The following is a 25,487-nucleotide window of genomic DNA, read 5'->3' on the forward strand; positions in this document are numbered from 1 at the left end:
GAACAAAAGGAACTAAAATTTCTTTACCCTGATTGGTCAAATTTCTTGAATCTCAATCTTCAATGCATACGGCTGATACGGGCTTTATATTTGATTGAATTATATACATTAGTGAGAATTCATAGCGTTTGCTGAGTGCGCATGCGCGACTTTATTCCCATTGCAAGGGTGCGTTCGAGAATATCATCCGTGTGCGCACGAACGTCGTTCTATCTTTGTTTAACCTTCAGTAAATAACGAAAATAAAAGGACACTCGGTGCACATGGGTGACGTTCTCGAACGCAGCCCATCGCATCACTGGTTTGTCGTCAAGCGGGGCCGCCATGATTGTTTCGGCGGTGTGTGCGATTCTGCGGTCGAGAGGATTCAAAAACACTTCCATTTCCTGAGGCGCCGTACTGCCGTACACGAGTCTACGTTCTGCGCGTATCACGCTGCGCGGCTGCAATGGCGGTGTAGAAATCTCGTAGGGTGCGGGTCTCGTTTTCTTCACGGTGCGAGTAAGTAGCCGGATCTCTCTCGCTGAATCTTTTCGCGTGCCATCTCGAGGTCAGCGACGGCGTCATCGGCGTCCTCGCGTACGCGATAATGCGGTGTCATCGCGACGCGTTCGCGATCAGTTCGTCTCGATCCCTATTCGCGCCCGTTCGTACTTTCGAGAATTTCGCTCTCTCTTCCATATTGAACGAATTCGTCAATTTCACCCGCGCATCTCGCTCGCTCGTGCTGTAAAAGAATTCGCGACACATCGACGAAAATTTATCGCGCACGCAACGCGGTACGATAAGTGTCGCACGATCGCGCCGAATCGGAGAGTATCAGGTTAGGACGGCGACGTAAAATCGAGGCGCGTGTTTGCAAAACTTATTTTCTCATCTCGACTCTTTCGCACGAGGCACGAGGTGCGATTGACAAAACTGGTTAGGTTAATGTGATTCGATTGTAATTACGGTATTGGTTGTAGAAGCGATGCAAACTTCCGTTAGAATGCTAATCTTTTCCTTTCCCGCCTATAATGATAAGTTCTTAATATAACTTCCTTGTTCTGCTTTTAATAAATGTATCAATTATCGAAATTAATTAACGTGAGTCCGCGAAAAATAATGTCATAAATTACTCGTGTCGTTGCAATTACATCGTAACATAATCGATTACGATTTGATATTATCGATATTAATATATTATTTTTAAAGTTATTTGTTTCTTTTATATTAAGAAATTTATATAGATTTATGTCTAGCGAACAATGTTTTTATATAATATCGAAATGAATTTCTGGTAAACCATTTTAAAAATGTATCGCTCAAAATAAAGCTTTATTTGCGAGCGATCAAGATTTAATATTGTAATTTACTCTTATTACAGATTGTACGCTTTGTGTTGCTATCTGAATGGACAATAAGGTGGATGTTTCGGAAGTTGAAGATATTTCAATGATTGGAACATCTGGAATTTTTCACCTGCCTGACGTCCCAGAGATATCGGAGGTATTAGAATCGACTGGCCTTAGCCCTTTAACTTCTTCCTTGGATCAAGCTCTTACGCTGCAAGAAGATAAAACTCTTTCATCTGAAGTTAACATGGGCATTGAAGATACATGGTATATGTTTGCCTCTATAACTTTAGAATAATATGTATCAAGAATCTAATCTTAAATGTCTTTACAGGACTGAAGCAAACAGTTCAACATCAGATTATGCAATTCCTCTTCCTCCGCCACCTGGATTAAATGATTTCTCGGATGTTGGTGCTGATCCAATTGATTCTGGGACTGGCATAGAACACGGTCCATTTCTGCCACCTGGCACACCAGCGCTTAACAATCTTTTTGCGGAAGCTGGAGATTCTCATGACGACTCGCCATTGGGTGAGTGTATGTAATGTAATGTTTGAAATATAAAAATCATCATATACATAACATATATTTATTCTTTCTTTACATATATTTTCAGAAGTAGTCTTGCCTGCAGGTGTGTGTGGTCTTCGTAACTTGGGTAATACCTGTTTTATGGCAGCTGGGTTGCAATGTTTGACCGCGACTCCACCTGTCCTACGACATTTCTTGGATTTACAGCAGAGAGGAGAAAAACTGCCTCCGCCTGGATCATTAATGGCACACTTTAGTGTACTCCTTGGGAAAATGTGGTCTGGAAGATATAGTGTACTCAGACCGACAGAATTTAAGCAGACTTTAGGTGCTTACCATTCACAATTTAAGGATTATAGGCAGGTAAGTGTGTAATTGGTTGCATATTCAATCATTTATCAATTATTTTCCAGTATGAAATTGTGTTGTATGTATTTAACAGCATGATTGTCAAGAATTTCTGGCGCTTCTATTGGATTCCCTCCATGAGCAAATGAATACAGCAAAGTGTGCCAAGAACTGTCAAGTTCCATTGTCTACAACCACTGCCAATTCTTTTAACTCTATAGAAAATTCAAGAAAGACCCTTTCCCCTGTCACTGCCACGGCTAATCCTAATTCAGAACTTTTGGAAATTTATGAATGCTTATCACCAGAATGTCCAAATAGTCCCAATGTAACTATGGCTGGATCACCAAGAGGTAAGAGACTATATGATGTATGTAGAACTACTGCTTTTGAGAGATTGTATCTTGAATATCATTTTTTAATATTTTATAAGACTTTGATTCGTCGATGGGAGAGCTCGATAGTATCACGAATTCACCGAGAGATTCACCGTTAAATGGAGAGGAGGACGAGGAAACACTAGATTCAGATGAAATCATCGAGGGGAGATCGAATACTTTTATTCACAACAAAGTGAACGAAGAAGGCACAAATGAAGCCACTCCGACGCGCTCTTTGAGATTAGACACATTGATCGAATTATCAAAAACGGTGCCGCAGTATGGTGGCTTATATGATATTCACAAAGAAGCTAAAACTAGTAACGCTAATTTCTTAGTAACGCAACAAGAGTGTAATAATGAGATCCATTATGACTCGCAGAAATTTCCAAAGGACAATGTCCGCAGGATGCCGTTAGATAATTCGAATCTTGTGGAGAATCACGACTTTGATAATAAAAGTGTCAGTATCAAACGCATAAAAGAAGTGAACGTTCAGAAGGTCAACGGTAGTCTCGATCACGCGTCCAATAGTTCCGGTATCGAGTATGATAGCGGTCTGGAGAAGTGTAACGTGAAACGCATGAGATTAGACGATCAGGAGAAGAATCATAAGCATGACAGTCTCAGTAACGAGAATATTCAGTGTTCACGGATTCCACAAAATTATGGTTCTGGTGCTATCGCTGCGCAAGAAGAGATCGAGGCAGATAAGCACTGGGTGAAGCATTTGCGATCCAATAAAAGTATCATCGTTGACACTTTCCAAGGCCAGTTTAAGAGCACGGTAAGAATATTGCAAATAATATCATTTGTTTATGCGGGAGACTATGCGTTGGGGAGATACCGCAAATCATCGGTACTTGCTGTAAAAAGTCTCCTATATTAAATTGTAGTAAATTTTCCATCCTGCCTTAAAAAAGATAAAAAGCAGGCTTCATTCTACTACTACAATCACGATTACATATAGTATTACAGTTTTCTGCAAGTATATACAGGGTGTTGCGCGAATTTTCAGACACCCTGTATATATATTATTTTGATTAAAATTTTTTGTTTAGATTATTCCAAAAAGTGCCAAAATTAATGAATATATTTTTAGTGATTAATTCTTTGATTAATTTAGAATCAACTTGATCGAAAAATCTAATTAAAAAGATATTTGATGGTTTTAAAATGCTTTATCTGCGATGTGCCGAATATTTACGTTTTGAATATATTTACAGGTTGTATGCTCGGTTTGTAACCACGTTTCTGTTACATATGAACCTTTTATGTATCTATCGGTACCCTTACCTCATGCGATGGAGAGACAATTGAATGTCACATATGTTCCTGCAAATGGTGATCAACCTATGAGATGCGTCGTTTCCTTAAACAAGCAATCGCGAATTGGGAAATTAAAAGAAGAATTATTAAAAACACTCGGCAAGGAGAATATCTCGGTGACGAACATTGCACTTGCAGAGGTTCTAGAAAATCACATAGCGAAGATTCTGGTAGGTACGAAAAAATACGTTTCTTTTACACTTTTAATATAAACTTATTTTAAAGGAGTTTTTGCTTTTGTATTAGTGATCATTTCTAGTTATAATTATATATTTATTTTGGAAATGTATATAATGAAAATTGTGTCATACTGTGAATTACAGCAATTGCGAATAAATTAGTTAAATATATATTAAATTTAGATTTAGATTTAATTATATTTGATTTATATAAAGGTCTTCAGTAGCATTGCTATTATCTTTTACAGGAATTTAGCATTAACTACACTAAAATTATTGATTCTGAATAAGATTGATCCCTAAATAAAAATTTAGGATTTAATTATTGCTTCATAATCGAATTCTATGCGAGTCAAGACATAATGCACGCTGTTAGAAAATAATTTTGGAGAGTTAAGAAGGTGGTATATTCGAATAGGATCGATTATCGCCGATACCATTCTCCTAGAGAAACTCTATGGAAGAACATTCTCGTAGCGTGAAGATATAGTTACGGGGCTACATTCCGTCGCACAGATTCTTCTCTTTATTCTTCCTTTCTTTCGTCACTTCAATTGCTCTGTTATAATTTTGCCAACGCTATCGGTCTTTTACCGTTGTTGCTTTCTTACTATATATTATTTTCCCCTTGCACCATAGGTATCGGGAATTACTTGCTTGCTGTAGCTTATCGTACTTAGGCGGGAACATCACTCACTGTTGGATTCTACATCAAGGTTTTAAATTTAAGGATGACAATACACTCTTGAGACACATCAATGATACGAATCGATCGATATACGCCTTTGAACTCACGGAACCTCCCGATGCGTATACTTCAGTGTCTGATGGGGGCGGGGATCGTCCAATGGAGATGGATTCTTCCCAGAAATGTACGATAACAGGCGAGGAGGTACCATGCATGATCTGTCTTGAGGAATTAGATGGCGATTTGAAGAGGCACAATGGGAATAGCTGTAACTTTATTATTTGCGACCCTTGCATTGAGGTGAGTCTATTATCTTATTCAAAGTAAAATAAAGTCAAAATATATCTAACAAAATGATGCGATCACTTATATTAATATATTTGTTTACTGCCATTTGTGGATTGTTATAATTCTTTCTTTTCGTTCAATTAAAATACAATAATTAGCATTGAATATATCTGCTATTTCTTTGTTTTTTATCATGATCGATTGCAATTGTAATCACCCCAATGATGAAAAAACTGGCAGTTTCAATCTAATGGAGGGGATGTACAAACGAGGCATACGTTGCCATACTTCATCCCGGGAAGGTCTGAGATAAGATCGTTAAACGTTCTAGACGGACGGTATCGCAATGATACGTATGAGAACCAGAAATAGCTTTACGTTTTCCAAATGTCAGGGACGCTTTTTTAACAGCAGAGACGACTGGAAACGAAAAGTTGGAATCTCGTACGATCCGCTATTTTAGTATAATCCAAAAGCCTGGTATAATTCATACCTGGAACTCAATTCAGACTAATCTGATGCTGCCACTTATCTGAGGGGTTTTATTTCATATTGTTATTTATTAGGTATCTCATGGGGATTTTAGCGAAAATAAAAGTTTACAATTTCACCGAATTGAAACCGGTTTTTAAGCGAAACTTGCATTACTTTATTACAGAATTATTTCAAGAATCAAACAGAGCCGCAAACATGTCCGATGTGTTCCACATACGTGACGGCTTCATCATTTACGAAGATAGATCAAACGGGTCGGCCAAGACCTGTTGTACGTATTTTGAACGTACCTTTGGTGTTAAGGCACGACACGACGAACGAAACGACGAACAATCGCAAAGGTACGAAGCTCTTCGGTTATCCGCATTTGATACGACTCCCATCGAGAGTGAACGCGCGGGATCTATACGATATCGTCAAAAGAAATATGCCGCACGAAGGACGCTACACAATTCATTTCGTTGATGGACAGGTGAGATATCTTTATCTCGTCTAAAATATACAAGATATGTACTTAATTTTTCTTTATGGCAAAGTGCAAATTAAAAAAAAAATTATTTGCTTATTAATATGATGATTGATCGCTTATTTAATCAGAATGCATAATTAAATACATTATTTGGAATATGAAGAATATAGCAGTTAAATAATTAGAACGTAACATGATTGTTGATATTCAAATGTTCTTCAATATGAGAATCGATAGTATAATTCTAAATTATTAAATATATTGCCATATCTCGAAAGAAAGACGAACATTTGTTGCAGGGTCATCATTGTTCACGATGTATGTATACCGCGCATTGTACAGGATGTAGCGTGCCTGAAACGGGGATGGTCGCGCTGCAAAATGGTGATACGCTTGCGGTTCGTTATACCGAGTATGTTCCTAAGATTCTGCATCCTATTGATCATGTTAGCGTCAGTAAACAACGACCGCATCATCCACTATCGCTTTATGATTGCCTTCAAGCGTTTAGTCAGAGGTAATTGTTTTCTATGAGTTATTTTTTTAACTATGCTAATTTAGGCTTTTCTTGAGTGAGCAAGATAAATATTATGGTAATGATATCTTGCATACATTACTGTTAATTGAACTGTTATAAAATATTTTGTTTAATACTTTGACCGTCTGTTTTTTAGAGATGCAATAGTGTAAATTATCATACTTAGTGAAAAATGCAAGTATAAATAAATGAAAACTTTTTGTTAACATATTTTCGATATGGAGAAACGCGAAAAGTCATCATTACTGTAGCATCTAATCAATGTTTCGATTTTTTACCACTATTAGTAAACTTAATGAGTGCTGCAAACTGCTTAACGCTTCTTTCATATCGAAAAAATAAGTATTAAAAGTTAATGACAGTATTAAAATTCTTCAGAAAATGTTTTAGAAGCAGAATACAAAATAAAAAGGACAAAAGTTCTATAAACAAATAGAATTAATCCATATTTTGAAAGTGTTAAATTCAATAAATACAAAATACGCAATATTGAAAACAATTTTATATATTAGAATATATGATCAGTATGTGTGTTGTATTTTGTCGTGTTTAATATATCATATTTTTGATGCTTTTAGCGAAACTTTAGATGAACATAACCCTTGGTTCTGTCCGAAATGTGGATGTAACCAATGTGCTACAAAAACGCTTACAGTACATCGATATCCCAAGTTCCTTATTGTATATCTTAAACGGTATGTATAAGAATCATCATGTATTACGCTACATTGGTAGATTAAAAATATCTACTATTATAGTTTAAGCATTGTTTTTAATTGATTGTAGATTCGTGTTTTATGAATGCGCGAGCATGAAGCTGGACGACAAGGTTACATTCCCTTTGGTGGGTCTAAGTGTGGGACGCCACCTTTATGATCTCTATGCCTGCGTGTGCCACTTTGGAGGTGTGTAAGACCTTAAATTATGTCTAAAAATGGTAGTGATTTTCATTTGAATTAATGGCTTTCAATTTAATTTAATAGTTTTGGAATTTAATTTAGTGGTTTTTAATTGAATTAATGATTTTCAATATAATTTAGAAAGAATTTTATTCTGCATAAATGTCAGAATTGTGTATATGGGAGAACTTTATCTAAAAATATTTTTAAGTAATTTTCTTTCTAAACTAAAGATTTAATTTATATGTGCATTTAAATGTACGATGTTTACGAATGTGCAAGCAATATTATCGAAATTTCAGGCGTTTCTGCGGGCCATTATACGGCGTATGCGAAGAATCCTCGCACGGATGTGTGGTATTATTATAATGATGAGATTACGAGCAAACAAAAGCCTCAAGATGAGGATTTCAGCAACGCATATATACTGTTTTATAGTCGACAAGGGACCAACTTGAAACCGTGCAATATATAACAAGTGGTGTATTTAACTTGATAGCCGATAGAACATGTCGATCAAATGGAGGAGGGACAATTGGGGATAGTGACAAAGAAAAGGATGAAGTGTAACGGAAGGGGAAATTAATATTTTGTGTTCTTCCACGTGTTTTTCATCACGAACGTTTACTCGTGTATTTCTCATACGTTTGCAATTTTTCCCTTTATGTATTTTGCGCTTCTATTTCCCCTGTGTATCTCCCTCTCTTCTACTTTGCTAAAGTTGTATTTAGCGCAACGGACCGCGGCTCTGATACGCTGCGTGTTGATTTGCGCTGGATTATATGAAATATCGACAGCCATTGCCTGTGAATTTCTTTCGTGATGGTTATGCAATTATTATGTAATGAAGAGAGAATGTGTCTGCCGATGAGATTCTGCACTAGTGCAGCTTAGGCCTGACCTGTTTTATGAATTCAAAGAGAGAACTGAACATATTTGTATTGCATATATTGTAAACGTATGTCGAATTTGTACAGTAGACGGTTAAATGTAGAACTCAAGAATTCTAAACACGTAATTTATTAGCGAATAAAGATGAACATCATACACTTGAAATCAGATTTAAATTATGGCTCGCAACGGCGGAACGTTACGCCTCGCCTTGCTCCCTTCTTTTATTCGAATCTGAGAAACGAGAGGATTTTGCTCATGAATAGCAAAATGTTGCGCTTATCTGATATTCTTTCGTTATCGTTAAGTGAGAAAACATGGAGGGTTATAAAGCAAGATAAAATATTAAACACATTTTATGAAACGCAATTACGTTTATGGATTATTTATTAAATTAGTTATATATTGCAATTTTATTACAAGATACACACTAATCGCAGTTCAATATGCGCTCGTATCAGCACAGCATCGATATAATACTGATGTTTCACGCGCAGATTGCTATATAAATTGTTTTAATAACTATGTTGTAACGTTATTATATATATGTATGTGTGTATGCGCAACCAGAAATGATTTTCAAAGTTTTATTCATTTTAAAACCAACTTGCGGGGGGGGGGGCGGGGGAGGTTTCCGATATCTTTTTTCTTTCTTTCTTTTTCTTTTTTTCTGGTATAAAAGAACTCTATTACCGTCGTCTTACAGCAATTTTTTCGAATCATAAGACGCGAATCTAGCAGACCTGGCCTTCTAAACTCTATAATGAATTCTCTTGGATGTATAATGGCACCCTAAGGTAATCATACATTTTTATCGAAATATATATAATAACGTACATAATTTCTTTATTCTATGCAAAGTAATGTACAGTAGACGATAGTTAAATGCATTTGAACAAAAGGACTACAATTAGCGTTTTAGTGATGTCTAAACAATAATAAAGATATAAATTTGTCGGTTTGTATATATATGCAGAAATATAGCAATTAGCAATTTAAACAAAATTGATATAGTAAGTAAATATAATCAGATATAAATTATATGCGCGTATTTAAAAAAAAAAATTTTTAATAGTATGTATTTTTCTTAATCGGCCATTCTTACGAGTGCATCTGCTCTACTCAATACGCGCACTTTGCTGTACATTTAATAATAACTTGTTTATTCTTTTATATTTATGTTATGTTTACGTTATATATAGCGTTTCGTTATGTTTCTCGTTTTTCTATTATAGCCATCTCTGTCCTTCGTTTCCCTATTACTCGTTATTCTCACACACTCAACTTTATGACATGCGTAATGTTTTCATCTTCTCTAGATAAATATTTTCAGAACGAATGTATCGTATTTAGATAAAAGATTGAAAAAATTTCAAGTTTTGATACTATAAATATGCAAGAGAATACAATATACCTCACATCAATCGTCGGTTTTTAATTATTACGAATAAATATAGAGATAATTTTTTTTAAACATTGCAAAAATCCAAGTCCAAAATTCTTGCTGGAAATATATCGATTTCTGATTGAATTTATTCGTGTGCATTAGAATTGCTTGCAAATCAAGGAAACAGCAATTATGTTCATAACATAATATGTATTTAATAGTTTGACAGTTGATATTTGGTATGTATTGATAATATGCATATTTTACTTTCATTAATTATCGCATATTCTAAAAATTTGGATTATTTTCCAGATGATTATGAAATTAATTCAATTCATTTGAATAATAATGCATAAAAAACAATTTCCATTAATTTATTTATTCGGATTACTTATTATGTATAATCGCATATGTTGCGTGATAAGAATTGTTCTTTAAATTTCTGAATTTTTCTATTCTTTTAAATTAACGATTAGTTTAAAAACTGTACAATCTTTTTCCAATGTTTTATATTCACTCTTTCAATTTTTTACTTGGATTAATATTTTATTCATACATAAAATTAAATAATTTAATACGTCATTAATGTGTGACAATTATATATATGTTACACAGTACATTTATTCGAGTACATATTTATTACTTGTTTATTAATTAAAAAATGTGCGTGAGAATAGATATAATATATAAATTAAAAATTTTATCATAAATATAATATATAAATTTTAATTATAATCTGATCTTTTATCTCGTTACATTTTGTTTTGAAATAGTATTGCTATTTTCTTTTCAAATATGATATAGACATAAAATGCGGAAATATCTGTGCGATACGTCCATTATGAAAATTAATACTTAGAGAAGATGAAGGCACTCTTAACACCGCCATTGATCTCTATGTATATTTCTTAATTTCATCTAAAGCTTCTTGATACTGGCTTTGGTAACCGCTCGATACCTATGTTCAATTTATATACGTATGTCTCGTATTGTCGTTGTCGCGTAGCTACGTTCGTTAACGCAGTGAAACGGTAAACCAAACAATCGCGCCGGGATGTATAAGGCCACCAATCTCACAATTCACCGTGCGAGTCTCTCCGTTGAGAACAAAGAGCGCCTGGTTGGACGGGCTTACCATATATCGACCAAATATACCGCTTTGTATTATAGGTCTATTCGGATTACCCCATTTGGTGAGGTGTGGTGGTGTTGCCTTTCCCACACCTGTTATCATTTCCACTTTGCCTGTAAAGTTATACGCGCGTATTAGTTTCTATTTGATCAGTTTATAAAGGAGTAATCGGGTGAATAGTAATCTTGCATTCTCTAGAAAAAATTGAGAAACGAAATTTCATTTTTGAACGAAATTACTAATAATTCTCACCGGAGGTCAAGTCTAGAAAGAGAATATCTTCTTTATCTATCGATGAGGCATATATATCGTAACTATGGGTTGTCTGCGACGGATAGAAAGCGATATCGCTGATATTTAAAGTCGTTTTAACGTCGAATGCGAATTTTAGTCCATTTGCTGAAAAAATATAGATAATATACAATTTTTTTTCATAATATACATTAATAATTATCAAATTTTCGCAACATTTTGCTTTCTCATTTCTATTTTTAATTTGAATAAGAAAATATGTAAAATATATTACGCAATATCTCCTGCACTACAAGAGTGACACCAGTGTCCTGCTTGTCGAGAGTGACCAGATATCTGGAATCAGGAGAGATTGCCGGTTTCCCCAGGATGTTCGGCTTGTGGGCGAGAACGCTATCAGTAAGATAGTCCAACAGCACTTGACCAGTCGGACGACCGGTGATCGGTTCTTCACATCCCAATATCACGAAGCCGTCTAGAACGAGACGAACCGATAGATTCAAGCCCGAGAATCAGATGTGCGGAATCCGAAGAAAAAATACGAAAGGAAAAAAAAAATCAAAGTAAAATGAAAAATGTTATATTGCGTACAGAGATCAGAAAATTCCACGCTTGTTGGCACGCAGTTATAACTGGCCAAGTTGACAGTACGAGTGTATCTCATGTTGGCCAGGTCGAGCTTATACATGCCATGCTGACTCGTGTGGGTCACGTAACCGTACTTGAATGTATGTTTCGTATCCTACGGAATAATAGTTTATAATGTAAAAAATAACAACTTTATATACATGATATACTCTCAATTTTGTATACCTATATGATATACGTGTAATCAAAATTAATCAAACAAATTATTGATGAGAGGGAGATTCATTTAAGGTGATTTTAAAAATCTGTATTATCTATATAATATAATATTGAAAGACGAAGATTTTTGTAAGAGTAAACGTACTCGCTGCTGTGGAATATATAGGCCCTTCACGAGATCGAATCGCGCATCGATAGGCTCCGGTCGTACGGTATGGTGTTTCTTTCGTTGGACAGCTTCCTTGATTATCTGTACGGTCTTGACGCCAACGTTCATCTCGCTCCTCCAGTTCAATATCCAGACGTAATCAAGATTTTGTACGTACCACAGATCTACGGGATTTTTATCCGTAGCCACTACCTGTGTGATCACATGGAAATTATTCCATAACGTCTGCGACGACATAATCGATAGTGAAAGAGGAATATTACGTACATCGATTATCATCATCTGCACCTTGCTAATTACAAGCACGCGATTCTTCTCCGGCTGGCTAACGTATACGTATCTATTAGCGACGTTTATTGCACGTCCCCAGGAACAAGGGATATTTTTCAGTCCGCAGACGTATTCCTGTAAAAGGAGGAGGATACGTGAAAGATTGAGCGAAGAAAAAATGGTAAAAAACAAGGATGAATATATGATTTTGCACCTGAGTGCCGGGTATGATGTCTGTGGATCGAATCTCGTGCAACGCGTGACACGTAGACGGCTCGTATACCAAGATACCCCACTTGTGAAAGGAGAAGAATCTGCGTTCCTCTTCTGTCGCAACTGTAATTAAAAAAATTTCACATCGATTAAAGATGAAACAGATTAGAATTATAATCGATAATATTACATTATTTTAATGATGATGATTAATTATTAGTGAATTAATGTCACGAGTCATTACTCAAGAGATTATTTTTCACTCACTTGGTGTAGGTTGCTCCTGAATCACTAGACTGCTAATGTCCCTCGTAACTCCCCCGACACTGGTCGCTTCGCACATGTAGGCACCGGTGTCGGCGTAATCGATCTTTCTGACTAGCAACTTGGTGCCATTGCCAATCACCTCGTACTTGTCCGGCCGATCCTCGCTCAGGGGTTTGTCATTCTTCAGCCATCGTACTCGTGGAAGAGGCTCGCCTACCACGTGACACCTCATCTTTGCCGCTCCTTTCGGCCGCTTGGATTGAAACTGCGGTGTTACCCTGACCTCGGGTACAGCTGAGATAGAGAAAGAGAGATGTATTTGTATTACTTTCGATTAATTTTAACAGGAAAAAAGATGAATTACTTTCTTTCATTGATTAATAATATTTTATTATGTTCTAGAAGATGACATCCTTTCTACGAGCAATAAAAGTAATATGAGAAAATAAAAGACGAACAGCAGCCGTGGTAAGCAGTTGGAAAGCAATTACAAGGACTATCAACTTTTAACTTGACTGAAATGAAATTATAAGAAATATCAATTATATAGTTTATCAATTAATTTTTTTCATTTTTTATTAGCAGAATTAAGATCTAAAATGATCTAAAAAATCTATCTTATTTTATCTTACATTTCTTTCTGAAAAACTTACTGTAAATAGTGAGCATATGAGTTTGCACCACATCTTGATTTCTGAGAGCGTGACATGTGTAATTACCAGCATATTCCAACTGCACGTTTGTCAGGTAGAGACTACCATCGTTGAATACGCGAATCTACAAAGAAATTCTTTCGTATTATCTTAATTTTTTTAATTTCTCTCAACATTAATACAACTTTTTCATCATTTAAAGTTTTCAAAAATAATATCGGTCTGCTAATGATTGCATAAATTTTTTTAATTATTACTTAAAAATAAGCAAACATTTTGATTTTCTTTCCTAAATTCTTTGAAAAAACGTAGAATAAAAAATAATATATATATATAAATTCTCTCTCTTTTATTTTCCTTAATCAATATTTTTATTAATAAATCTATATAAATAAATAGAGATTTATATATATATATTTGCATTTTTTATTTTCAGATAGTGATCTCTCACACCGATATATTACATGCCGAAAGTTAACGGCGGGGGATCGAATTGTTATTTGAGTGGGATATACCTCCGGCTCGCTAAGGGTCTCGACATCCGTGCCGTAACGTCGCCAGATCAGGGGCGGGGGTGGTGTTCCGGTGACATCGCACTTAATCTCCACGTTGTCTCCGACTCGCGCGGATATGTGATTCACCTCGAGGGATTTGTCCAACGACACCACCGATACACCTGTTGTCAGATTAGATTCGCCTTCGCAGATAGGTATTATGTATGTGTATATATTTTGTATTTGAACTAAATTGAATCGTATTCGCGCGATGCATCGTTGCACAAACTTTGCATAATAATTCCTCGCGGCCGTTTATATATACATATATGTATATGTGCGCGATGGCACTCGCGCGTATAGTCTGACAATTTACGCTGATGCTATTGTCCATGGACAATAGCGTCCCGGGGAGACCATTATAATATGGATTAGCATAAGAAAATTACTCGCTGATGATTAATCGCTATTCCAAACCGAACTAACCGCGAGGGTAAGAGTCATTCTGCAACATAATAGTTTGATATCTCGCGAGAGATGATGAGATGTAAAAGTTATGAAAAATTTTGCAGGGATTCGTTTTTTAAATTAAAAGCATGAGTGGTTTGAGGGATTAAATTAATTGTAATATATTTATTCAATTAACATAATTATATACGTTATCCTCTTTCATTATCGGTTTGCAAAATCCTCGGTGATGAACGACCAATGAATCGCAGATACGGTACTTACTGTAAAGCTTGCTGAAGGCCATGTAAAACTCGTTAACGTTCAATCTGCCATCACCGTCGGTGTCATCGTAGCTGATCATATGGCTCAGATTGCATCCCGCGCATAATTCCTCCATATTCTCTTCCTCAGCGATCTGAATGTTCGAGAGAATTTAAGCGGGGAGGATTATTCGTGGGACGTTAGCGGGACCATAGGATGGGGAGAGATATCGCGTTAAAGTAATGGCCATCGAATAAATTTCATCGCGAGCGCGCGCATCTCTCTTTCGGTTTATTTAAAAGTCGGGAGAAAACGCGCTAATGAAGAAACACTCTATATACGGAAAAATACATCCAATGCTAAATCACCTGTTCGAGCTCCTCTCGCTCCAAATTACCATCATTGTTTCTGTCGTAATGAGAGAACATGATGCTGACCAAGTACTCCTTACTGTGATTATCTTCGGCCATTAATCTCGCGTGACTATACAGGAGCAAATTGTCCTACGAATAAACAAAATAATGATCTGGTAATGTTATAACATTTTTTATCAAATTTACGGTTAGATAAAAACATAATTAAAAATCGTTATTATAAATAAGATTAATTTTTCTGCGTGGGAAAAATATAATTAAAAATCGTTATTATAAATAAGATTAATTTTTCTGCGTGGAAATTCTCGATATCGAATTATGTACATAAATTAGATAAAACACAGTTTATAAATCTGGAAACTACAAAGACCTCGTCATGCGTTAAAATAAAATATTTATAAATTATTTTTAATTTGAATATTTTAAAGTTATTATTAAATTAAAAAGAATATTTATATTAAAAAATATTGTATATATATTCATCTATTTATAATTCAACAAGATAAGAAGAGTGTCTTTCGTCGAGAAATCCTCATTAAATATTTTTTTCACGTTTCATATCGAAGATTATGGGGCGAAATCGATGACATACTTTCATAATTTCGTATTCTTGCGCCGAACATTTCTCGATACCGTGACTGTTCTTTTGCGGGATCGATTTGCTTGCCGGATGATGCTTGATCTTATTCTTTGACTTGGTATACAGGACGTTCTTACTATCGGACGAGGCGTGGTACGAAAAGAAATCCTTCCGTGCTTGCGCGCTGTAATTACCTGGAAATAACGGAATTATATTCTATCATAAACTTTGAGTTTCCGTAACATAACGACATTTTCTTTTCTTCTCGCTACAACTCTTAACAAACCGTACCGCCGCCATAAATTAATAGAAAACTTCCAAGTTATTATTGAGTTTGTAACGAAAGCAAAGTTTTGTAAGTTTGCTAAAGATCATGATTTCTCTTTAAAGTAAACAACAATTTCTCAAATAGCGAAAGCTGAAAGTATCGGCAAAGACATTTGGTTGATCTGTATTTTATGAATTTGACAAGATTTACTTAAATCTCATGCGTGTTTAATTACTAAAAGTTATATATATATATATATAATTATTTTATTATTTGCACATTATTAGCAGAGATTGCACTAAAAGCCGCAATTAATTTACATACATTAGCTAATAAGTATTAACACATTTCAGTTTGAAAGATTTGAATTTTACATTATTAACAGGCAATTATGATCTAAAAGGGGATAATGGTATATTAATCTATTTAATTTATTCATTAGCTATTAAGCTTGAGCTCTGACAATTTTTGCTAAGTATAATTGAATTAAATAGACAATCTAATCTCTGATAATTAATGAAGTTAAATAGATAGAGAGCTAAAATTAAATAGACAATTCAGTGCACAGAGGTCGATAAACTCCAACGTCCGTTCATTTCGTTAAAACTTAAAATATAATAGAGAATCGATTTTGCATTAACAATAAGTAAAAAAATTACCTCTTTCCTTTCCCATATTTTTTATCGCTAGGAATTTAAACAAATATAGATTTTTATTAGAAATATATGGAATAGAATTGAGTATTACAAATCGCTCTTTCTTTAATGATTCTGTTGGAAATTAAATATCTTATTATTATTGCTCGTTAAAGTTTAAAACTGGATTATTAAAAAAAACATCCCAAAAATATTGCTACAATATCTTGCTACAATCTTTCAGAGAACGTTTCAATGTTGTATAGCAATGTTACTGCAATGTTTTTGCGCAGCATTCCTCTATCTCTTTCTCTCATCTGTGCCGTATGAAACGAGAGAATAAGAGAATCGAGGATGCACTGTCAGTCCGGAGCGCACGTGCTCACCATTGCTCAGGCATCTGGAGAGCCTCCGCGTGGTTAACGGCATGCCGGCGTCGCAGGCAGCCCGATGCAGCTCGCAGCGATTGGCATAAATCTTGCCGTTGCTCGCGCAGATCGGTCGATGCCGTCGCGTGCATCTTCGAACGCAGACGCACGCGGCAACGATCTCGTCGCCTTTCGCGAAAACTTGGCACTCTCTTCCCGCGCCGCAATACTTCTCCAGGCACGGATTGCCGGCTGAAAAAAGACGACAGGAAATATTCGCGCATCTATTCGCGAATACATTCTTGCGAGATATGGGTTTTTGGTACAATAAAGAGAGAGAGAGAGAGAGGGGGGGGGAGGCCATACGCACCCTCTTTTACGGGGGCGAATCGTTTCCCGTATGTTACGAGATACGCGCGCGATTGATAGATTGCATTTACATATCTTACGTATGTGTTATAAATATATATGCGCGAAAGTGGAATATCTCTTACACCGCGAATTCACGATAAAATTGCCAATCATTTCCGGTATGGCCGGACCACTTTATCTCGTTGCAATAAATCATCCCCCTGCGCGTCAGATCATACTTTGAGACTATTATTGTAACTGCCGAATCATTTTAGGATATATGTCAACACTATTCTTTTTCCGCTTTGCGTTACGAGACAATTTTATCGTCGTACGATCGATGACACGTTAGATAGATAGTGAATTCTTTCAGGAAATAAATATTTGAAAATTACTACAATGTTATTTCGAAAATGCGATATAACGATCTTTTGTATCTTATTTTTAACGCGCGATCCACATTGCGTCTATGATGAAAAAATATTGTATTACAAACAATACGCTATAATAATAATAATAATAATAAAGAAAAAAAAAAAAATTCTGCCCGAAAGTCCGAATATGTTCCGATTGTTTTGCTTGTCATTCTTCTTTTATTCGCATTGCGATGCGAGCATTTCTCGTCGCCTCGTCATGTGCGCGTTTTTTTACGTCATTGCGATTTTATTGATCGTAGGATTGGTGCTTTATGCAATTTTGACGACCTACAAGCTGATTTAATAACGGCACAAGAATGTACGTATGCATCTCGCTGTGATCGCAGTTCGATTAAACTTTCCGGATGCGGCAAATTACTAATTATTGTAACATACACGCGGAGAGATTTAACTATTACTCACTGTTACGAGCGTGCCAGTACTCCGAATCTATTGTGGATACATCGTCTATCGAGATCGACGTTGTGGATCGAATTCCTCCCGTGCTCGGCGATACGCCATTATCGTTGTCCGCCGTAAAATAACGGTATCTCGAACGCTGAAAACGATGAATGTCAGAGATATAAAATATGTCGAATAAATTATGGATATACTCGTGCGAGAGACGATTTCTAAGAATGATATTGACGAATCATATTTTTCTAGTATCACTTAGAATATCATGAAAAAGATTACAATAACGTCAAGTTTCCAGGATACTACGGTACATAATTATACGATAATAAAATAAATAAAAATAATAAATAAATGAGAGAATAATTGATCGAAATTAGAGGATTATAAATAACTTGCATTGAAAAAATCGTGTTATTTTATATTTTTTCTTTATGCTTTTTATTATTATTAATTATAAAAACGCTCTCTATATTCCAGAATCTAAGATGTTTAATGTTGACCGTTGATTCAGCTACTTTTCACAGGGATAAATTTTTCAACGATACAATTTCGCGAATGTAGAGTCGGAGAATCAAGAGCGCATTCAGCAAAGTCGCGTAGCGTTTTCCGCGGGAAGTTAATGGTCCGTGAATATTTCACAGAGACGTAAAGCTCCTTTCTGCGTTGTCGGTGCTGTTCGCATTATTCATCGTCGACAATTGAGGTGGCTTCAAGTCGCCGGAAGTTGTCCGATGGACGGGAGGGAAGCGGTTACGCGGTTTCCGGATCGGATTACGCGAACAAGTCAAGGACGGTCAGTCTCATTCAGATAAATATGACGCAATGTCAATGTACACGGATGAAGCCGGGAACGAGAAAGATCTCAAAATTATGCTGCCAGATGTTGCGGGAGATCCGCTTGATGGACCGGAGCCAAAGAAAAAAATCCGTTACGCGCAAGAAGAGTATACTCATCTAGCGGTCATCTAACTCTTGGACAGAAGGTTTATGCGAGTAATAATGTTCGCGAGGGAGAGAACACGGCGAGAGGATACAATGGAGACGTGAGAGATTTGTATAATCGGACGATAACTTGTGTCGCGACTTGGAACGAAAGCGCTTTACCGGGGAGAATCTAATTCTAGTCACTAATCTTCCGTCCGCTCCTCTTTTACGAGAGATCTTGGATATAAAATTAAAATATAACATTAATTATTTCTCTTTTCACGAGATTTACGTCGTTTATCCCGCATCGCTTTTTATTAAAGAGGGAATTATCAAGAATCGCGATTTATACGGTGGTATAGAAATGCAAGAAAGTTAATTAAAACTAATTGCAGTAATTATGTATTGTATAATGATTTGAGTTGCATGACTGGGATGAGAAAAATTTTATTAATCGTTTGATTGGTGAATTGCCTTCTGATCTAAAAATTACTCAATTTCTTCATCTATTCATGCTGTGACGTGCGATTTAATTAAAATAATTTTAAAGATTTTGATTGTTTTATTTATTTGATTATTTACAAATCGTATTTTAATAAAAGTACACAATATATTAAGAACGATGAAAAAGTACATGTGCTTACTTTGTATCGAAGTATATCGGAACCAAGTGCCGGGGCGATATAGGTCGAGACGATTGAAAGCAACAGGAGATAAAAGGTCGCGAGGCAGGACTTTAGTCGCATCTGAAAAATATATCAAAAATTATATTATAATATATATTTTCCTATATTCTTTTATACTGTCTATTTTTATGTTATTATTTCTTGGAATAAATAAAGAAGGGATACCCTAAGAACTTTTAATAAAGATACCATACGAAAGTAACTTTTAATACAATACTCGGTTACATCGATAGTTTTTAAGAATATAGTTTTATAGTTTTATATTAAAAAAAAAATATATATATAGAATCCATTGCAATCGACCAAGAGTGGATTTAATCTAGGAGAATAAAAAATAAAAAAATTTATTTTCGTTTCTTATTCTCAAGATTTTCTCTATGCAAATACATGGTATATTTTCTCTCGCAAATTATCTCCAATGATTGAATTTTAGATTCAAGCCAAATAATTATAAAATAGACAAAAGGCGCAGGATGCAAGCGTACGATCGAATAAGATATTTTATTTGAAATTCAATAGCACGAGTAAAAGTTTTAGTATATTTTTTTTAAATTATCTAACCGTTCATAATTTACGTTCTTTTGATCCAGCATAAAGCCACCAGCACTTTCAATAGATATGTGCCGCGAAAAGAAAGGGGAAAGGGGGAATAGCTGCGATTCCATAAACTTGGAAATTCACAGTGCTATATTACGGAGACATTTACACGGTAGAGGTTGGCCCATCTTAAATCTTCCGATTAACTTCGAGTCTCTGCCTAGTCTATATTTTATTCCAAGCGACGCTTGGAAATTTACCATAAGAATGGCATTCGTATACGATTTATAAGATACCGTACGATTTTTGTGCCAAAAATGCAAAAATGTATATTGGATAATTGGCATTATGTTATATATATAAGAAATACTTTGATTGCTTGAATCGCTGTGAATATTTTTTTATTATAAATTAATGATATACCATATATTATTCGGGAGAGTGTATTCGTGTAAATATTGTTCGTGTGAAGTTTCACGAAGTAGAAATATTCGAATAATATCTATAATATTATAGTTATTTGAAATGTTCATCCCTCTCATTTTGACGGAAAAATATTGGCAAAGTGAAAAACTTGAAATCCTTTTTCGAGTTCAATCTGACGTTGAGTGACGTTTCCAAAAGTCATTTCGAATTTTTTAGTCAGTTTCCTTATTTAAGATATGTTTTTTACTTTTTCAAGAAACTTAGCAAGGGGAGTATAGATTCCTCTTTTAGTTTGATTTTTTTTTGCAGACAGATGTGAGACAGAAGACACTCAAAGAGGCCCATCGTTTGTGAACCACTGCTGTCAGTCCTTGAACGATTGTTGATGATAAAACACAGAAGTATTTTTAGTCGGGTCATTTAGCCTGCATCGGATGCCGAGCAGTTGGGTAGGGAGGTATAATATAACACAAGGGCCTCTTAGTTCTTCTTCGATCCCGGTTTGGTAAACACGTGTTCTTTCATACAAAGATTTCAAGAACGAGTCGGATAGATTTTGAGGTGGATGCTGTGCGAAGATTTCGTGCGAAGTTTCCTAATTTAATTCTGAAACGTGATAATCGCCACACGAATCGAGCCTTATCTTCTATCAGCTTTTTAAGACTTGTTTAATCAAGTAATATAATTTATTGTATGCGTTTTATAGAATAAATTTTTTTGCTTGCATTACACTATATTTTTGCATATATATATATATATATTTGTTTATTTATTACAAAAGATGTCATTTTAATTATTCATTTCTTATATATCATACTCTAATTATTATAAATTGCTTGACATTTCTTTTATTGCGTGAAAAGTATTTTTTCTCAAAGTTTAATGATCGGTCGCAGATCCCGGAGGGGTGTTTTGCAGATCGATTTTCGGAGGAGTGACAAATTCGCGGCAAGAATGACGGTGTACTTTTTACTCGTCGGTTGCATCGTGCTTCTCGACGTTCTCGAGGAGCCGTTCATCTCAGCCGCACCGTCTTCAACCAGTTCTCCCGAAAAGACCACGACCGTCCCCGGCAGCGTGAATTTGAAGGAGGATGCGCGGGACGAGAGCATCAATAATAATCCAGAATCCGCCTGTCCGTGCTTGACGTCATCGGTCAATAGTACGTCGACAATCCCCGGACAATCGGACTGGTTGACGCAGCAACGGCGGCAGCATCTCGAGCAGTTCTACAGCCAGAACGTGATGGTCCACGGCATGTTGTGCACGTGCAACGTCGCCCTGCGCGGTACCCCGATGCGGGACGATTATCATTACATGGTGGGTATCGGCGCCCACAAGATCCATACGAGGGCCGCCACGTGGAACGATGCGAGAAAGTTGTGCAACGACGAGGGTGGCCACCTCGCCATCGTCAATTCCATCGCCGAGGAGCACGTAAGAGTAGTTAAATCTGATCGCGAATATTATTATCGCTCTCACCTGATATATCTGATACCTCTATAACTCCCTGCGAATCTACGAAACTTCCTAAGGCGTGTCGAATAATGTAGTTTACGTAAGACGTAAGGAATATCTGGATCCTGAAATCCTGATGAGAGTATGGTATCTCTATATATTGAGATCCATACGACATCGTCCTGATGCACACGTTTTATCAGTCAAACTAATCCGTCATCGATCCTTTTTCAGGTACTGATGGAGATATTTAATCGTTCCGGACCGATCAAGGGTGCCGCGTATCCGGACGAGGCCTTATTGGGTATACACGATCTTTACAAGGAGGGCGAATGGGTCACGTTGCAGGGCGATTCTTTGGCAAAAACCGGTTACACCAAGTGGAGCGATAAGTGGGGTGGACAACCCGACAACGGAGGCGGCAGACAGCACTGCGGCGCTTTAATGAAAGAGGGTGGCATGGACGACGTCGCGTGCGACGTCCCATTTCCATTCCTCTGTGAACTTCCGCTGATGCACGCTTTACATTGAAAAAGAAAGAGTCTCGGCGGGGTTTCGTTCAGGGATTAAGCATCGCTCGCATAAGGTTTACACGCTCTTACCATGTGCAACGTCATACCGCGGTCTCTTATCGTAGCATATAGCTGCATTATGCAGACATCATCTTCACGCGAAGGTGTTTTCTTATTTTAATACGAAGAGTTTTTCCTTTATTCTCTCTGTAAAACGTGTGAGATGTGTCGTCTTTGAGAACTTTGTCCGTCCAAGTTTCCTTCCATCTTTTCTCTCTCTACAAAAGGACACCCGCCGATGAAATATTCAGACCGTTTTTATGTATATACATATAAAAGACCTTTATCTCTAGATTCTTCTTCTTTTTAATGTTTTGAAAATTTCTAAAATATTTGTTTGTCCCTTTTTCTCTTTCTTACACTAATCAACAAATGGATACATTGTCGATGTTAAAATGAATTATTCTAATTAAATTGTTCATTTACAGCACAGTCGTATTCTCTCGAAGTTTAAACCTTGGATGTTTCTCTGCGATATTATTACGCATTAAATTACGTCGCATGAGTCTACAGCACCTTCGAGAATATTACGTTACGGTATCCAACAATGTACCCGTTGTAGCGCAACGTAATCATTACGCGAAAGATATCATCAAATATTAACGACGATCATCTGCGTTATCGCTTTATACATGTTGTATGTTACAAATTGGATCGATATCTCTGTCCAAATTTTTTCTTTTTATGTTTACGAGAAATATAGCGTTACATGTTTCGGAACATAAAGAATTTATAGAGGCATCGATTGTGAGAAAAAGAGAAAGAGAGAGAGAAAGTGAAACAATGTAAACCGATATTGGGAACGATGTAAGCCGTCGGTTTATATTTATGATGCAGCGGTAGAGCTAGAAATTTTCGAGTTTGACTTGGAAGCCCGCTAAATTACACCCGCGTGAAATTGAGAAGTACGCGAAAAATAAAAACTAGGCTATAATTTCGGATGCCGAAATCGTACTCGTGCCGAAATTTCTAGCCATCGCGAGATCAAACGTCGAATAGCGGACGGTATAATTTTCATGTGTTACGTGAAATCAATCGAGATATTAACGCGAGCGGTATGTTAAAATTATTATCGATATTCGACGTGTATTTTATAATACTCTTATTTGCTACCCCAGGAGCGTGTAAATCAATATTGTCTTTTGTACCTTGATGTGTATTTTAGATAATTTTTTTGATAACACTTTATATGCGAATAAAATAAATGATGCATTAGGATAACATCGATTTTCGTTTTCAACTTTTCTCTCTTTACGTTTTGATTTTCAGATGATCGCGTTATTCTAACAAAATAACTCGTAGTTTACCTCGATTTATTTTTATGAATAATTTTTATAAATTTCCAAAAAATAAGAGCTTAGAGAGAAATATGTTTGACTGCTATGTGACGCTGCGATATAAATTTCCAATCAAGCGTAAAATTAAATTGTCCATTTGTAATTCATAAAATATGGCTGTGTCCGATATTTGAAATTGCTTATTTTAAAGTTTATATATTAACATAATAATTTTTCTTTTTTTAGGAAAAAGGGTAGTTTTAAATATTGGATTTCATCCATGTATACGTTTTCATATAGAATATGTAAAATATATTATGCAATATTTTTGCAAAATACAGAAAAATGTAATGTAATATAAAACGAGATGATCTTCACATATGTATCGAGCACAGAATAGCGCATGTTTTTTTCTCTCTCGAGAAGCAAGATTCAGGAGTATCAAATTTTTTAAATAAGAAATATTTAAACATCATTAAAATTCTTCTAATTAATCTGTGTAAGAGGCAAAAGCCAGTTAATAAATATGTGAACAATCCGGCAACTGTTATAACCGACAATATTGCGGCACCCTGTTGCAGTTTGGCGGATTGGACGACTATGAATGTGTATAAGTCTGCTTCTACTCTTTATTAACGGAATCACTAATGAAGCGAGTTTCGCGGCAAAAACGTACGATTTAGTAAATCTCAACGAAATTGGTGCTTCTTTTATTAAATGCAGTTTCTTGCTACGTGAAAGTTCGCAAAAAGATAAGAGGTAACTTTTCCGAGGAATTTTTATTTGAACGTTTATATTCTACTCTCCCATTGTACAGTAACGTTTAATAGTCTTTCTAATAGTCTTGCTAATAGTCTTAATTTTGATCGATTTGTTTTTTTATTTGATACTTAACGAAAGTATTTCACCGATAATTTTTGAATAATTAAAGGATTTGTAAATATAAATAAATAATATATATTTAATAAATACATTAAATTAATTTTAAATTAAGCGGTGATGATGAAACATGTTTGCTATTTGCGTACTACATATATAATGTATAATATATTTTGTTAATTATATCGCAGAGAGATCATTTCTATATAAAACATGCTAATTTAAACAAGATTTTCTCTCTGTATAGATTGTACAAATTTCTTATAACATATAAAATTAATCGTTATATTGTTCGGTAAAATTTGTGCTGCAAGTTTTATTAATCAAGACGCTTATATTTTATTCCTATATGCTTTTATGTAAAAGTGTATGTAATAAATGGAATTTTTTTGATTTCTGTGCAAACACAGAAATTTAATATCGATGTTGCGTTCGAGATACGCAACAAACGCAACTAGCTTCCGCTATAGTTTCGCGAACGCGCGCTGCGTGTTCAAACCTCAAATTACAATCGTAGAAAACATATCAAAAACGCACAGAAAAATGGATTTTGATACATCATATCGTCAACGTACTTTGCCGTCGTAATATT

At 35.6% G+C, this 25,487-nt stretch overlaps 3 protein-coding genes across 15 annotated transcripts in view; 2 read left to right on the forward strand and 1 right to left on the reverse strand.

Annotated features, from left to right (window-relative positions):
* Window positions 1–290: 290 nt before the first annotated feature.
* LOC138933694 (ubiquitin carboxyl-terminal hydrolase 4) lies at window positions 291–8,961 on the forward strand. Of its 6 annotated transcripts, none has more exons than XM_070296626.1 (13): window positions 291–501; window positions 1,367–1,601; window positions 1,669–1,874; window positions 1,957–2,231; window positions 2,311–2,569; window positions 2,650–3,383; window positions 3,823–4,095; window positions 4,835–5,092; window positions 5,739–6,047; window positions 6,344–6,561; window positions 7,161–7,277; window positions 7,369–7,487; window positions 7,784–8,961. In XM_070296626.1, exons 2-13 carry the CDS (start codon window positions 1,393–1,395, stop codon window positions 7,954–7,956), a joined length of 3,150 nt encoding a protein of 1,049 aa, XP_070152727.1. In that variant the 5' UTR covers window positions 291–501; window positions 1,367–1,392; the 3' UTR covers window positions 7,957–8,961. The 6 variants fall into 6 exon arrangements, with proteins under 6 accessions (XP_070152727.1, XP_070152731.1, XP_070152730.1 ...); XM_070296630.1 differs by having other exon boundaries at window positions 1,669–1,868; XM_070296629.1 differs by having other exon boundaries at window positions 292–501; window positions 1,669–1,868; window positions 1,954–2,231.
* Fstl5 (follistatin-like 5) overlaps window positions 8,720–25,487 on the reverse strand; it is a 39,656-nt gene continuing 22,888 nt past the window's right edge. The window contains exons 2-17 of one of the 3 annotated variants that reach the window (XM_070296636.1): window positions 19,705–19,806; window positions 18,143–18,278; window positions 16,971–17,204; window positions 15,694–15,875; window positions 15,096–15,230; window positions 14,749–14,881; window positions 14,038–14,219; window positions 13,523–13,646; window positions 12,870–13,163; window positions 12,604–12,725; window positions 12,387–12,524; window positions 12,096–12,311; window positions 11,735–11,885; window positions 11,418–11,618; window positions 11,144–11,290; window positions 8,720–11,004 (exon numbers count right to left, since the gene is read on the reverse strand). In XM_070296636.1, coding sequence (XP_070152737.1) covers window positions 10,775–11,004; window positions 11,144–11,290; window positions 11,418–11,618; window positions 11,735–11,885; window positions 12,096–12,311; window positions 12,387–12,524; window positions 12,604–12,725; window positions 12,870–13,163; window positions 13,523–13,646; window positions 14,038–14,219; window positions 14,749–14,881; window positions 15,096–15,230; window positions 15,694–15,875; window positions 16,971–17,204; window positions 18,143–18,278; window positions 19,705–19,806 — 2,727 coding nt within the window. In that variant the 3' untranslated portion in view covers window positions 8,720–10,774. The remainder of the gene's footprint in view (window positions 11,005–11,143; window positions 11,291–11,417; window positions 11,619–11,734; window positions 11,886–12,095; window positions 12,312–12,386; window positions 12,525–12,603; window positions 12,726–12,869; window positions 13,164–13,522; window positions 13,647–14,037; window positions 14,220–14,748; window positions 14,882–15,095; window positions 15,231–15,693; window positions 15,876–16,970; window positions 17,205–18,142; window positions 18,279–19,704; window positions 19,807–25,487) is intronic. The other 2 variants (XM_070296635.1, XM_070296634.1) reach the window with 2 other exon arrangements.
* On the forward strand, window positions 11,410–23,935 carry LOC138933696 (hemolymph lipopolysaccharide-binding protein-like). 6 transcript variants are annotated; one of them, XM_070296638.1, is made up of 6 exons: window positions 11,410–11,706; window positions 13,272–13,337; window positions 13,959–14,238; window positions 21,019–21,385; window positions 21,606–22,146; window positions 22,402–23,935. In XM_070296638.1, exons 5-6 carry the CDS (start codon window positions 21,664–21,666, stop codon window positions 22,696–22,698), a joined length of 780 nt encoding a protein of 259 aa, XP_070152739.1. In that variant the 5' UTR covers window positions 11,410–11,706; window positions 13,272–13,337; window positions 13,959–14,238; window positions 21,019–21,385; window positions 21,606–21,663; the 3' UTR covers window positions 22,699–23,935. The 6 variants fall into 6 exon arrangements, with proteins under 6 accessions (XP_070152739.1, XP_070152743.1, XP_070152740.1 ...); XM_070296642.1 differs by having other exon boundaries at window positions 21,019–21,214; XM_070296639.1 differs by having other exon boundaries at window positions 21,023–21,385.

This window comes from Polyergus mexicanus, unplaced genomic scaffold (assembly GCF_030449975.1).
Source record: "Polyergus mexicanus isolate NDT 795.1 unplaced genomic scaffold, iyPolMexi1.0 SCAF_5, whole genome shotgun sequence".
NCBI lineage: Eukaryota > Metazoa > Arthropoda > Insecta > Hymenoptera > Formicidae > Polyergus > Polyergus mexicanus.